The sequence below is a fragment of the Scleropages formosus genome, chromosome 17 (assembly GCF_900964775.1).
Source record: "Scleropages formosus chromosome 17, fSclFor1.1, whole genome shotgun sequence".
Taxonomy (NCBI): Eukaryota; Metazoa; Chordata; class Actinopteri; order Osteoglossiformes; family Osteoglossidae; genus Scleropages; species Scleropages formosus.
The window spans coordinates 6,343,019-6,356,209 of NC_041822.1; the positions used below are offsets into that span (position 1 = coordinate 6,343,019).

At 53.6% G+C, this 13,191-nt stretch overlaps 1 protein-coding gene across 4 annotated transcripts in view; it reads right to left on the reverse strand.

Annotated features, from left to right (window-relative positions):
* Positions 1 to 13,191, reverse strand: part of LOC108938627 (rhotekin-like) — a 52,880-nt gene that overhangs the window by 19,391 nt on the left and 20,298 nt on the right. Inside the window, exon 1 of one of the 4 annotated variants that reach the window (XM_029259492.1) lies at positions 11,632 to 11,703. The exons of the other annotated variants lie outside the window; for them this stretch is intronic. Coding sequence (XP_029115325.1) covers positions 11,632 to 11,661 — 30 coding nt within the window. The 5' untranslated portion in view covers positions 11,662 to 11,703. Of the gene's footprint in view, positions 1 to 11,631; positions 11,704 to 13,191 lie in introns of those variants that run through there. 4 annotated transcript variants of the gene reach the window in all.

Genomic DNA, 13,191 nt, shown 5'->3' on the forward strand with positions numbered 1-13,191 from the left:
CAGATCATCCAACACCGCCACACACGCTTTGGAGAGACGGTGTGTGTAAAGACGAGAGAGAGAGAGAGAGAGAGAGAGAGAGAGAGAGCGAGCGAGAGCTTTTCGCTGCACGCACGACACACCTCAACCGGAGGGAGCTCCCCTGCAAAGAGAAATACCCCCAAAATACCCAGAGTTCTTGAAGGACAGCTGACGCCTGTTACTTCGACATTTGGTGCAATGATGACGACCGGCACTCTCAATTGTTTCACCTAAGTTTTACAGGTGTGACACAGTAAAATTCAGCGTTTATCAGACAAAAGAATAAATAAATGGAGAAAAAACTAATATAATGCAATATAAAAGGGAAGCTACTTACTGTCCTTTCTCTTGCGATTCTTTACACAAATGAAGGATTTATGAAATGCTCTATGACCAGAAGCCATTCGACTATTAACAATAACAAGAATTTTAAAATTAAAATCTTCTATTAGATCGTGTTTTTGTCTTTTTTTTTACTTAAATATTTCATCTGTTTGCTGTTAGTATACAAGTAAAGCACTGGTTATAAGGCCATGAATGGATATTTTTATCATGACTCTCACAAATGAGACTTTTTATTTTATATGATAGAGAAGGGAAGACTTTATAGTTAATTCTAGAGTAAGGGCCGTACCGAGAGCTGCATCATCTGTCTATTACAAACTAGCAGTTTTCCACGGAGCTCATTTTTGTCCATTTCAGCAGAGCTCAGTTTGAAATGACTTTAGACGTTAATTAAAAACCACTATTTATAACTGCACTTAATAGCCTCAGCATCCCGGTCCTGTGCTTAGTGAGCGAGACGAGCCACTCGTGTATCACCACGGCAGTTCGCTACTCACAAGGGATGACCGACCCAGTTCGGAATGAAAGAGCTCCATGTCCCGGCGCACCCCGTCCTCACACACGTTACACCGGCGGGCGACCCGCTCAAGTGAGAAGCGCAGAGGGCGCCCCGTCAGCGCGGCACCACGGTTGGGGCGGAAGGCGGAAAGCAGCGGAAACGAGTCTCATCATCGAGGTATTTCTCAGCTTTCCCAGAAACATTTCGCTCCGTGTGACAGGCTGAAAAAGAGAAGGGTGTTCGAGGGAGCTTTGCCGTGACGCCACCGCCGTCCGAGTAAACAGCGCGTGGACGACTTTGAGAGAAAAACATACTGCCTCGCAAAACTCGACGCTGCTTGTAACCGGTAACGCCTCCCCTCGCGACCCGAGCCAAACGGTCACCTGCAAACTGGATGCGACTCTGAAAGCAGAGAGAGCAGATGGAGAAAGACGTGTTGCTCTTGTGGCTCCGCCCTGGGAAACGCTGCTGCCTCCGAGACACGGGACCACATAGGGGCCCTTCGGCTGCTTCGGCTTTCACTTGAGTTTCCGTCTCAGTGTTTTCGCGAGCCACTTCTGTGCTGTTCTTTGCTAAATGGGTTTGCAGTTTTGCACATAGGGTATCAGGCTGCTCGTCATCATTAACCGAACAAAAATAGACATAATCTCCAACCGACATCGGCCAAGCGGGGTCTTGGTGGGCCAGAGCCTATCCCAGCAACACAAGGTGCAAGGCAGAGGGGAAGCATGCTGGATAGGACATCCAGCTATCGGCGGGCCCCCCAAAGAGGATTCGAACCCCAGACCCGCCACACGGCGGGCACCAGCCAAACACGCCGTACCACCACAACCCCTTTAGACCCGCTCTCAAGGAAGGCGTTTCCCCTTGACCTTTTTGCGGAAGAAGATGAAAACAGTTCCAGATGAACAGGAGCACGGTGTGTGGAGCGAAGGGACTCAAAGTGTGAGCTGTGGAACGCACACCTCTCATAGGCACAGGCCCAAGAAACGCTCCGACGCTTTACACAGCAGCACCCCCCTCCACGGAGAGCCTCCCCTGGGCTCGGCACTCGGCGCCGGGTCGCAACACCGTGCCGGGGGCGTGACATCCGGAGGTGCGGGGGCTGAGGCTGGGGGCAGAACGCACCGCCCCAGCTGTTCCGGGGCAATGAAGCGCGGGTGTCGAAAATGAGCCCAGACGGAGATAATTGGGAGACGGCGTCTCCGCACGTGGGGACGGGGGTGCTTCTGCGAGCAAGCGGAGGGGGCCGCGCGCTCGGCCGTCCCTGCGGGGTCGCGGCGGAACGGCACAAAGCACAGGAAGCGACACCGTCGCAAGGAAGGGCCAAAGTGTCGTGGGCTCCGCCAAACCCGCGTCTCGCTCGCTCCAACAGTAATCCCGCATCACTCCCAAACGCTTTCTTCGGCGGATGCAAAGAGCTCATTTCCGAGCGGCGAGCCCGTGTACTTTTTTGCTCCGGAGGCATCGAATCGCTACATTTTACATCCACACGCTGCGCCACTAACATTTACATTTACATAAATATTAATTTTGGCTCATTTCATTGAAAGCGCGTTTAGCGTTTCTAAACATTTCGGAGATGTACCTCTCGGGAAGCCTCGTTTTCTCTCTGCGCTGTTTTTACCTCGTCTGGATTCCCAGCCGAAGATCACGGTCACCTCTGACCTCAGCGTCAGCCTCTGTGCTATTTGAGGCGACGCGAAGAGCTCAACGGATGAAGCCGTAAGCCGTCCTGGGCACGGCGACGTCACGCATGCGGACGCAGCTCGTTTCTCCTTCAAAACAACAGCGCGGTGCGACTGGTTGTCCGACACAATCAACCTTTTCCTGGTGCAACTCATTCAAAGGGACCAAAAGTAAATGAGTTGTAGCGTTTGCTGAATGGCTAAGTGCGTCTGTCTCCGAATGTGCAAACCGAACATACGCGTGCGTGTGTGGGAAGTGGTATGCAGGTGATGCGACAACAAAGGGACCTGAGAACTTCCCATGCTAAAAGCACACCTGCTGTCGCCAGTGTGGGACGCAATAAAAGCGACTTTCGTGATGCCAGTTCCCACACTTACTGCTCGGCATCCCTGTCAGCGGAGCGATGAGGCCATGAGGAAACGCCGAGAGCAACGAGAAAAGGAGGACAGAGGAAATGAAAAGACGGGCGAAGTGGGAGTAAGAGGACGAGAGAAAAGGGAAGGAGATGCGGTGTGAGACGAGACCGATGTTATAGCTGAAGAGGAACAAAACTATGGAATAAGAGTCCGAGCCCAGAGAAGAAGTTCGAAGAACAGCAGCTCAGTGAAAATGCTGGGTGGGGCGGCACAGTGGCACAGTTTGATCCCCGCTCAGTCTGTGTGGGGTTTGCATGTTCTCCCTGTGTCTGTGCGGGTTTCCTCCAGGTGCTCTGGTTTCCTCCCACACTCCAAAGACATGCTGTTCAAGTTTTCCCTCATAGTGTGTGAGTGACAGAGAGAGTGTGTGTGTTCCACTGATGTATGGATGAGTGACCCATCGTAAGTAGTGTATCTAGCAGTGTAAGTCTTTCGGGTGCTCTGGTTTCCTCCCACACTCCAAAGACATGCTGTTCAGGTTCCCCCATAGTGTGAGTGACACAGAGGGTGTGTTCCACTGATGTATGGATGAGTGACCCAGTGTAAGTAGTGTATCTAGCAGTGTAAGTCACCGCGGTGAATAAGGTGCGTGGGCTCATAACACTACATGGAGTTCGTTGGTATTCGCTTTGGAGAAAAAGTGCCTGCTAACTAAATAAATGTAATGTAAAAAAGTGAGACATAAAGCTGCACCGAGAGCCTGGCTCCCAAGTAGAGCTCTGGCACACAGCACAGTGACCCTACGCCCACTCTTACAAGCTGCCAGCTGTTGCACTCGTTCAGCTTCTCTCCTTTATTTCGCATCCAGGTGCGACACTCGGCGCGGATGTTCCGGGCAGCAGCTCACAGGTGCCGCCAGGCTGCCCGCCTCACCCCCACACGGGCACGTTGGGAGAAGCTCCCGCACCAAACGCAAAAGCAGATACTTTCCTCCAAAAGCGGGATGAAACGCTGTGTATCAAATGTGTCGGTGCGGAATAAGCACCCTGTGCGCGTTCACACACACACACTCCTGCACGTTCACTTTTGCTGAGATGTACGTCGCTTTGGACAAAAGCGTCCGCTAAATGAATAAATGTAAATGTAAATGTAAAGCGCCACTAACCCTGACCCTCACACTCAGCGCTTGCACCACAAGAGCACCACGCAGGTTCCCCTGCGGCCGAAGAAATGCAAAAATGCAATATTCCCGAGTAACGTCCACAGTGCGTTCGGGGAGCGTAACGCTTGGGAAAAACATGCGTGCGCGACGCCAAATTCCAGGCCGCTCCCATACGGGCTGCGATTCTCGGACCCGGACTCGGCGGCTTTTAATTAGGCGAACCACAGAAATGCGCCTGCCTGCTTTATGCGTCCCGTCCCGTCCCCTTTCCTTTCCATTCCTTCCCTTCCACCCTCGCCGTGCCCCGCTGCGGCAGACGAGCCCAGTTTCCCCACACTGCGAGGCGTGACCGTGGCGGAGGGTGCGGACGGCCGGCGAGTCGGGGATGCCGGGAACCGCGGCAGCGGGAGGTCAAAGGGGGAACGCGCATCCGCACGCGCGAGCAGAACGGCCCTAAACACACGGACGTCTCCGGTTAACGTGGCCTTCGAGGAGCCTGATGGTTACACACCAGTTACACGCTCTGCCGTTACAGAGCGCGTTATGTTCAGGACAAAACGCTCCCCCTGCGTAATGTGAGCAGAGCGCGCAGCTCCTTCCATATCGTAGTAATACACACGTGGGGGGGGGGGGGGGGGGGGGGGAATGGGCCGGCATGTGACTTTGTGTCACTGTGAGTGTTCTGCAGGAACCCCCTCCTCCAGCTGCTCCTGCACGCACAAAGGCAGCAAATGTTCCTCTCCAGCTGAGCCGCAGCGTGCGTGCATAGTCCGAAATGCTGGACTACGATGGTTAATGAAAATACCTTAGGAAATCGCTCAGAGAGAGCAGCTTTCGCCTGAGAAAAAATAAACCGAGAAGTTCGTCACACTGCGTAAAACACCGAGGTATCCCGAGTAACTAGATACGGGTGAAAAATGGGTGCATCTCGGCTCAGCGATCCACACGTTTTCCCATTTCATTTCATGTTAGTTAAGCCCTGATGGATGAGAAACTGATGCGCGTGCAGTTTTCAGGAACGCACGATGCTCTTAAACTCGAATAACGGACTGGACGGCGCACTTCTGTAATTGCTGTCACTTTGGTAGGAAACGGGCAATTTTTACATCGATAGCTATCAAGTCCAGCTGTGCGATTACAGGCACTTTACACGTACATTTATTCACCGAGCAGACACTTCACGTCTCCAAAGCGACGTGCACCTCGGAGAAAAATGCAAGAAGTTAGTGGCATCGACGTGAGGACACATGGACGTACGAGGTGCCTTGCGATGGAGTGGCGTCCCATCCTGGGTGTGTCGCCTCCCCCTCCAGCCTTGCACCCTGTGTTGCCGGGGGGTTAGGCTCCGGCTTCCCGCGACCCCGTATGGGACAAGCGGTTCAGACGGTGTGTGTGTGTGCTGGATGAAAGAAGGTTCCTCCACAAATTGACCAGAAGCAAGTTAAAAGGCAGACAAACAGCGATCAAATACCCAGGTGGGTTTCGTCCAACTCCACACCCGCACCGCTGATCTCTTTACTCTAGAGCCCCGATCGCAGTCACGGGCTTTGCGGGGCCTGTGGGTAGCCATGAAGTAACCCAGGAGCGCAGCAGCTCCGCACCCCGCTGCCCCCGCAGCGGATCCGTGTCTAAAGCGGACAAAGAAATGAGCTCATGAGCCATAATTAGACCGTGAAGGCAGACTCACGGGAGAGTCGCTATAGAAGCCGAAGTCCGGATCCGCAGCCCGCACCGCTCTCGGGTCGCTACAAGAGCACAGCGGAAGGTCTCCGAGCGCTACAGCTGTCAGTCCCGACTAGTGGGCAGCGTGTGACATGAGATAAACCACGCCGCAGGGCAACAGTACAGCAAGAGCAGGTGCAGCCTGGACAGAGTCTCTGAGCGTGGGCTGCTCGACGGTTTCATGACGTGCTGCATTCGATACGCGAAGCCACACGTAAAGACGCTCGACCTGCACCCTGTATCATAAGACAGTGTACTTATTTGAATCTGCTGGTAGTGTGGTAGTTAGAGTTACTGCCTTTAGATCCAAAGGTCCCAGGTTTGATTCCCCACCTCCAGCTGTAGTACCCTTGAGCAAGGTACTTACCCTAAAGTGCTCCAGTAAAATTACCCTGCTGTTTAAATGGATAAACAATTGTAACCTTGCCATCGTAAGCTGCTTTGGAGGAAAGTGTCGGCAAAGTGTAAACAGAAATTCTCACCGACCCGGTGTTATAATTTCTACCAAAACGTCCTATTGCACGCAGCTATTTGCACCCTGTGCCCACGGAGGAGCGAGAAGAACGATGCCAATGAGCAGGGCGAAGCATGTCGGTAACATGCGGAGCCTTTTCGGAGGTGCAGACACTGCAACGGAAGACTATGAATGACCTGGTGTGCTCACCCTGGGTACTCGAACCTTCGACACCCTGCTCCCTCTCACTCCTCGTAGTCTCTCCCTCCGCTCCCGGTGTGCGAACCCTACAATCATCTCATCGCCTTTCTGGGCAGTAACGCCCACAAAAGCGCGTATGCGTTAAACAAGTGTTTGCCTCAAAGAGCTGAGCCTCAAATGTCCCTGGAAGGGCGAAGCTGCCTAACCCTAACCCTAACCCCAGATCAGCGGGGTGCATTGCCGCAGGCGTTCAGATGAGTGAGGCACAATCATTAGATGATATGATATTAGGAACATTTGAGTTTGCCAGCCCAGCAGGATGGACTGGATGCTCCAGGACAGTTACAGGTCCCAGCAGCAGCACATCAACGGCGGCTTAGGGACACTGGTGATTACTGTGCTCTGCTGAGCCCACAGCGGTGTTGGGGGGGGGGGGGGGGGGCGAAGCGGCGCTGCACTCTTTACTGGCGCACAGCAGCACTTGGGCCAAAGGATCGCCCGTTGAACGCACGAGAAAAGGCCAAACCCGAACAATGGATATAGAGTAGAGCTGAAACGTTCTCTTTCCTCCGAGGAACCTGATGAAGAAGTTTCGGCAAGAAACTGGCCGACGTGTTTCCCCAGCTCTTCCCAGACACGTAGGAGCTTCGTGCTTTTCTTTGCCGTCACTCTTCGGCCCACTTTGTCCCATACGAGTATTGTCCGCACCGTCCGCATGTTCTCACACTTTTCACTGGCTCTCTATTCAAAGGTATCCAGCTCATATTATACCGGTAAACTGAAAAACCTTAAATCGCCACATTAAACCAATCGGATGCGGACCGGCTCCATCGGCACGAAATTCGGCAGGCAGGGAGGAGGCCGGCATCCGTCCCGCCTGTGGCGCAGGTCGGTCTCCGGTCCCGCCAGGCCGTCTTCATCGGCGTGTCCGTTTAAGGGAGGCCTTTATACCAAACAGCGGGGGAGTTGCTCGCCTCTTCCGACAGACCCTTGACCTCCTGAAAAAATGTTTGAGAAAAGCCTAGGGAAAGCTAGAATGGGGGGAGGGGCAGCAAAATGGAGAACCGGTGCTGGAAGACACAGTTTGAGAATAAAGGGATGCAAAAAGCGAAATAAAGAACCTTACGCTGCTTCGTAATGAGAGCAGAACACAACATTTCTGCACCATGACCAAAGATGAGCTCGTGCGTCCGGATTCCTTTCACAACATGACGAACGCTTGGACGCTGAGAACGTGCACAAGCAGCATTTACAGTGAGGAAAGACCGTCACATTCCCTGTGGGTAACGCCATTAACTCCCGCAACCTCTCAGATCGTCCACTAAACACCAATAAAACATGCAGCCTGCTTCACTGCACGTTTCCAATGGTCCATTTAGCTGATGCTTTTCAGCAAAGCAACTAGTAATTATTTACATCGCTGGGTAATTTTACTGGAGCACGTTCAGCGTAAGCACTTGGTTTGAGATGGGATTCAAACCCGCAACCTTTGGGTCCAAAGGCAGCAACTCCAACCGGCAGCTGCCTGACGACACCGGGTGCTTCTCTGCATGAACTTCCGAAGAGACACACGTCAGGACTGCTCACAGCAGTGCGACGGGTCATTCTGCCCGCAACCCAACAGCGGGAACGTTCCACACATCAATTTTTTTGGGCCTGCTGCGGTAAGGTCTACCGATGTAAAACCGGTGTGAATGGTGGCAAACTTACAAAGGTTCTGATTCAACGTAGTAAAAGAGGAGAGTACGCGAGGTCATGCTGGAGAGTATGAGCATGCGCCACGGCAACACCGCGCTGTTCACGTCCCGCCGTAACCATCGCGGTCCTCATCGCGTGGCGTGACCCTCCGAGGAAGCAGCTGAACGATTATTGAGAAACAACCGCGCGATTTGTGAAGCGCAAAAGAGAAGCCGAGCACAAAGTTTAAGTCGACGAGGTGGGTTCCGCCTGATCCATCGCCACATCTCCGGGGTGATCCGGGCAAGACGAGAAAGACGCTGCTCGGATTCGACCCTTTAAAATAACCAAGGAATCGGAGCCCGGCACCGAACGTAAACGTAGTATCAACAGCTTGAACCCTTGGATAAGATTCAGATCAACAGAGATGACGTGGTGTGGTGTTGCTGTACTGGCTCTCGGAGACAACTCTACTCATTGGTCCATGTTGAGTCTCACACACACACACACACACGCAAATGCTCACGCGGATATAATCGCGACGCACTGAGCTCCGTAAACTTTCGAGTTCGCCGTAGTACGAGGAGTACGGCGACGGGTGCACCGAAGGGTGACGATGAAGAAAGGACGAGGATGACTGCAACGGTGCACGGAGCCTGAGCAGCTTGAGTAACCGGGTTCATGCAAAGGAGAAAGGAGACATTGTCCACACCAGAACGTGAAAGCATCAATCTCAAGCAGTGTGCATGGGAGGTGAGCAGCAAAGGGCAGCGCCGTCTTTCCCGCCGTGGACGCGGAGAACGGGGCGCGAACGCCGCACCATCAGCCCCGCTCTAACACACGTCAGCGTGGACTCAGCGCGCGGCTCAATCTTTGATGGATACTTTGATGGATACTTGGATGAGCCTGTTTTGCATCAGAACCACCAGGCAAAAGGCCCTGGACTGTCGGCACATGCAAAGCGTTTTCCCTAAAGCGTAACGGGGTACATACGGTACATTTTGTATTTACGCTTTTTCCTACTGCTTATTAAAATAAGGGCTGGAGCTCTGCGACTGTCGGACTATTTCTGGAAGATCCTGCACTTGACAGAACAGCAGCGTGACTAAAGGGGCAGGACGTGACCTTTCTCCAGGACAGCTGGAGTCTCTGTGGGAAAGCGCTCCTCGCGGGGCCAAGGACACCTTCTATGGATTAGTATCGTTACTGTTGTTATTCTTCTTCTTCTTGTTCTTGGTCTGACGATTTTATGGAGATCGATGTGTAGCATTGGACCAAAGTGGAAAACCGTGCGTCGGCGAACATGCGGCGCACGTTACGCATCCAGTTGCGAGCAGAACTCTGTAGATTGTACACCGATTTACCCCGACTGCACCACAAAGTGAGGCAGCCACACCACTGAGATTGCGCAAAGTATCAAGATACTTATCAGGGCTCATTTCAGCTACACTTTGATGGCGACACCAAGCTTGTGTGTAAAAGTGACCACTTTTAAGCCTGCAAACAATGAGTCGGCATCAATAATAATAACAATAATAATAATAGGGGGCACGCTGGCGCAGCAGGCTTGGCCGGGTCCTGCTCTCCGGTGGGTCTGGGGTTCGAGTCCCGCTTGGGATGCCTTGTGATGGACTGGCGTCCCGTCCTGGGTGTGTCCCCTCCTCCTCCAGCTTGCCGCGACCCTGCTCGAGGCAAGCGGTTTCAGATGATGTGTGATAATAATAATAATGCAGATGCACTTTGCAAGGCAGTCTCATGCAAACACATTCTTCGCCCATGAGTGTTTGACTGCAAATACCACATGACTTACTCAACCTTCACGTCAACAACACGCATGCACACGTAGGCACTGGTGCAGATGCGCGGCCTGCTGAAAACACAGCAGCCTTTCGGTGTAAAAATACACGACCCTCGTCTCGGCCCAAGGGGACGCTCGGCAAGACCCTTTCCTCACATCGCCCACGAACACGCGTTCCGGAATGGCCGCAGAATTAAAAGGCAGGACGGAGGCCGGGACGGCGAGACGTCTAAGTGCGATCTCCAGCCGGTCGAGGGTGACGATGTGCCCTGCACGCCAGCGAGCCTTCGTATCCAGGCCGCGAGAAGCAGCTGCTCTCGGACTTTTCCCTTTCTACGTACCGGACCTTGAGGTTTGGAGACGAACGACAGTTTTGTGAAACGCTCGCTACTTGCGGAACGCTTGCAACCGGTGTTTTAACAGAAACAAGCCGTGTTCCCAAAGCGAAGAGTCAGCCAAAACACGGACACGGTATTTACGGCAAAGTTCCGCTCCAAGGAATGCGCGTTCGCAATCGCAGAGTAAAAACATGCTACTACTGTCTCAGCTTCTTTTTGCCCGTCTCACTCAACGGGGATCAAGTTCAGCCAACTGCACCCATGCGGTTCCATGAGCCTTGAGGCTGAGGACCTGTTCCTACCACATTAAAACCGTCGCTTCGCTCTTTTTACATTATTCCTGCTGAGTGCAACGAGACGCGCCGCCGTCGCTGCCAGAACTCGGTCTCCTCGGACGTGCAGAGCGTCCCGAACGGCGACGGGGAAAAGACGCACGGTCACTCCACAGGAAGGGAGTCATTCTGCCACCGCATCCATGCAGGCGCGAAGGGTGCGAAGACACGTGGCCGCACGATGGGCGGACCGCGACAACAAGCCCTGGTACCGAAATCACCGAGGTTCAGCCCCCCCCACAAAGGGCCCATTGTAGCAGGTCGCAGACAAGCGGCGCTCATTTAAAATCACATGAATGTCACGCAGAGGAGATAACAAAAGAGATTCTGTGGCGCATCGGTCACGTGGACACAGCTCGCCATGTCTGACGCATCGGAGTTCCGTGGACGAGACCCCCTCGCACCGCCCTGCAAACTCCGGCGAACTTCCAGCGCGGCTACCATGACCGATGGCCTGACGCCCCTCTAGCGACTCTCCGTCGAGAGCGTTTCTGGAAGAGTGCTGATGTGGCAGCCAGACGCCTCCCCTCCGCTCCCTCCGCCGCACCGCAACCAACACGCTCCGAGGGTGCAGTAAATCAGAGTGCGGCACGCTCCGCCTTGCTGCCTTTGGATCCCGCTGACGCCGCCGCTGCCGCGCTTTCCTGAAATCTTCCACTTGAGCCTCTGTCACTGACACTGACCTGGATATTAATAGCAGCCAGTTGAGCTGTTCACTTGGAGCGCATTGTGCAGCTTAACACCTTGTTTTACGCAGTGTACTTTACCTCGCAGTGACACGGATGTCAGGCTGTTCACCGTCTTACTCGGTTCCCTGCTCTTTTTGGTAACATTCTGCGAGGCCGGAAAGGCCTTGTCCTTGCACCTTACCTTGGAGTAATGCGGTAAACGTGGTACGGCCGGGTACAAACATGTACAAGTTGGAGAGCATCCAACAGCAAGCCACGCAAAACGTCGCCACACAAAAAAATCAGTCTGGAATTGAAGAACACAGAAGTAGGAAGGAAGGAAGGAAGGAAAGGACATTTGACACTTACATGGTGATGCTGCGAGTCGTTCGTGGCCATTAGATCCAAAAAAGTGAACAGGAGGTTAGTATGACAGTGCTAAAAGACACACACACACACACACACACACACACACACACACACACACTCGGATCTGGCCGTTAGGCGCGCTGAGGCTGAGCATCCCGAGAGCGCGCGACCGAGTGTGTCCCCCACGCGACGCCCGCCGTGCCGTTACACGCTGCCGTCGCGCGGCTGCACGAAACGTGGCGATCGATCGGCGGCGCTGCGGAGCGGTGCGCGGTCCCGCGGCGCGCTGCACAAGTGCGCCTTTCTTTGCGAAGGCGGCCGGCGCACGAGCACCTGGCCCTCGCGGACGCCTCTGCGTATGAAGAAAAAGCGGCGCCGTGCCGCCGCTCCCCGCTGTGCCGCTCCGCTAACAATAATAGCTCGGCGGATAGAAGCGCGCGCTCAGCGGCGCACCGTGCGCGCGCACCTCCGTTACCGGCCCCGCGCTCTCAGCTCTCAGCGCGTCCATCGGTGCGAGTCGCGACACACACACACACTCACACTCACACGCGCGTCCTGGGCGCAGCCTTTACATCCCGCATTGCGAACGTATTGGGTCGGGGGGGGGGGGGGGGGGGGACGGGATTAAAAGCAGACAAAGACAGAGAGAGAAAACAGATAGGGGGAATGTTTCACTCTGCCCTCCTGGACCACAGGGAGGAGTTACTGTATTTCACTCAGCCCCAGAGAGTGTTACATGGTACATCGCTCCATCATCATCACCGCTCATGTCCTCGCACCTCCCTGCGCTGCTCCAAACTCTATTCTAGCATTGAATGCACCACGGTACTGTATATTTCTTCTGTTTTTCCCCAATGTAATGTTACAGTAACATAATGTTCAGAGCGGTAAACATTGATGGAAATGGGTGATGACTTTATGAAATCCTTCAGCGGAAACCCAGGAAACTGCAGTCCAAGGCCACAACTTCTGGAGTTACTTGCGTTACCTTTTTTAACTAGACGAGTTATTCACCTGGAAGATGACCAGGTGCTCCAATACAAATAATTAAAATAAGGTGAGTAGTTTTAGGATAAAAAACATCGTTTGTCGCTCGTTTGCTCGTCCCGCTCATCGGGTGATCAAAAGCTAAGGCCCATCACTTCTCAGCTACCCACATCTTTCGGATCAAACTTCCTAAACCTTCACATCCATCGTCAACAACCACTTGTTCCGAAGCGAGCCGGACCCTAACCCGGTAACACAGGGAGCAAGGCTGAGGGGGGAGGGGACACACCCCGGACGGGACGCCAGTCCGTCGTAGAGCACCCCAAGCGGGGCTCGAACCCCAGGCCCACCACACAGCGGGCACCGGTTGAACCCGCCGCACCCCCACGCTCCCCAAAGCTACACGTTACATGTAATTTCGACTGTAAACCTACAAGTAATGAAATGTCAACAAACCTTTAACTTTTCACTCATCAGTTCCCCCAAATCATTCAAAAAGGGTCTCAAAAAACACCATCATCTACTTCATCATCACAAGTCCATCATCTCCATATTTGCTGTCACAATGTCACT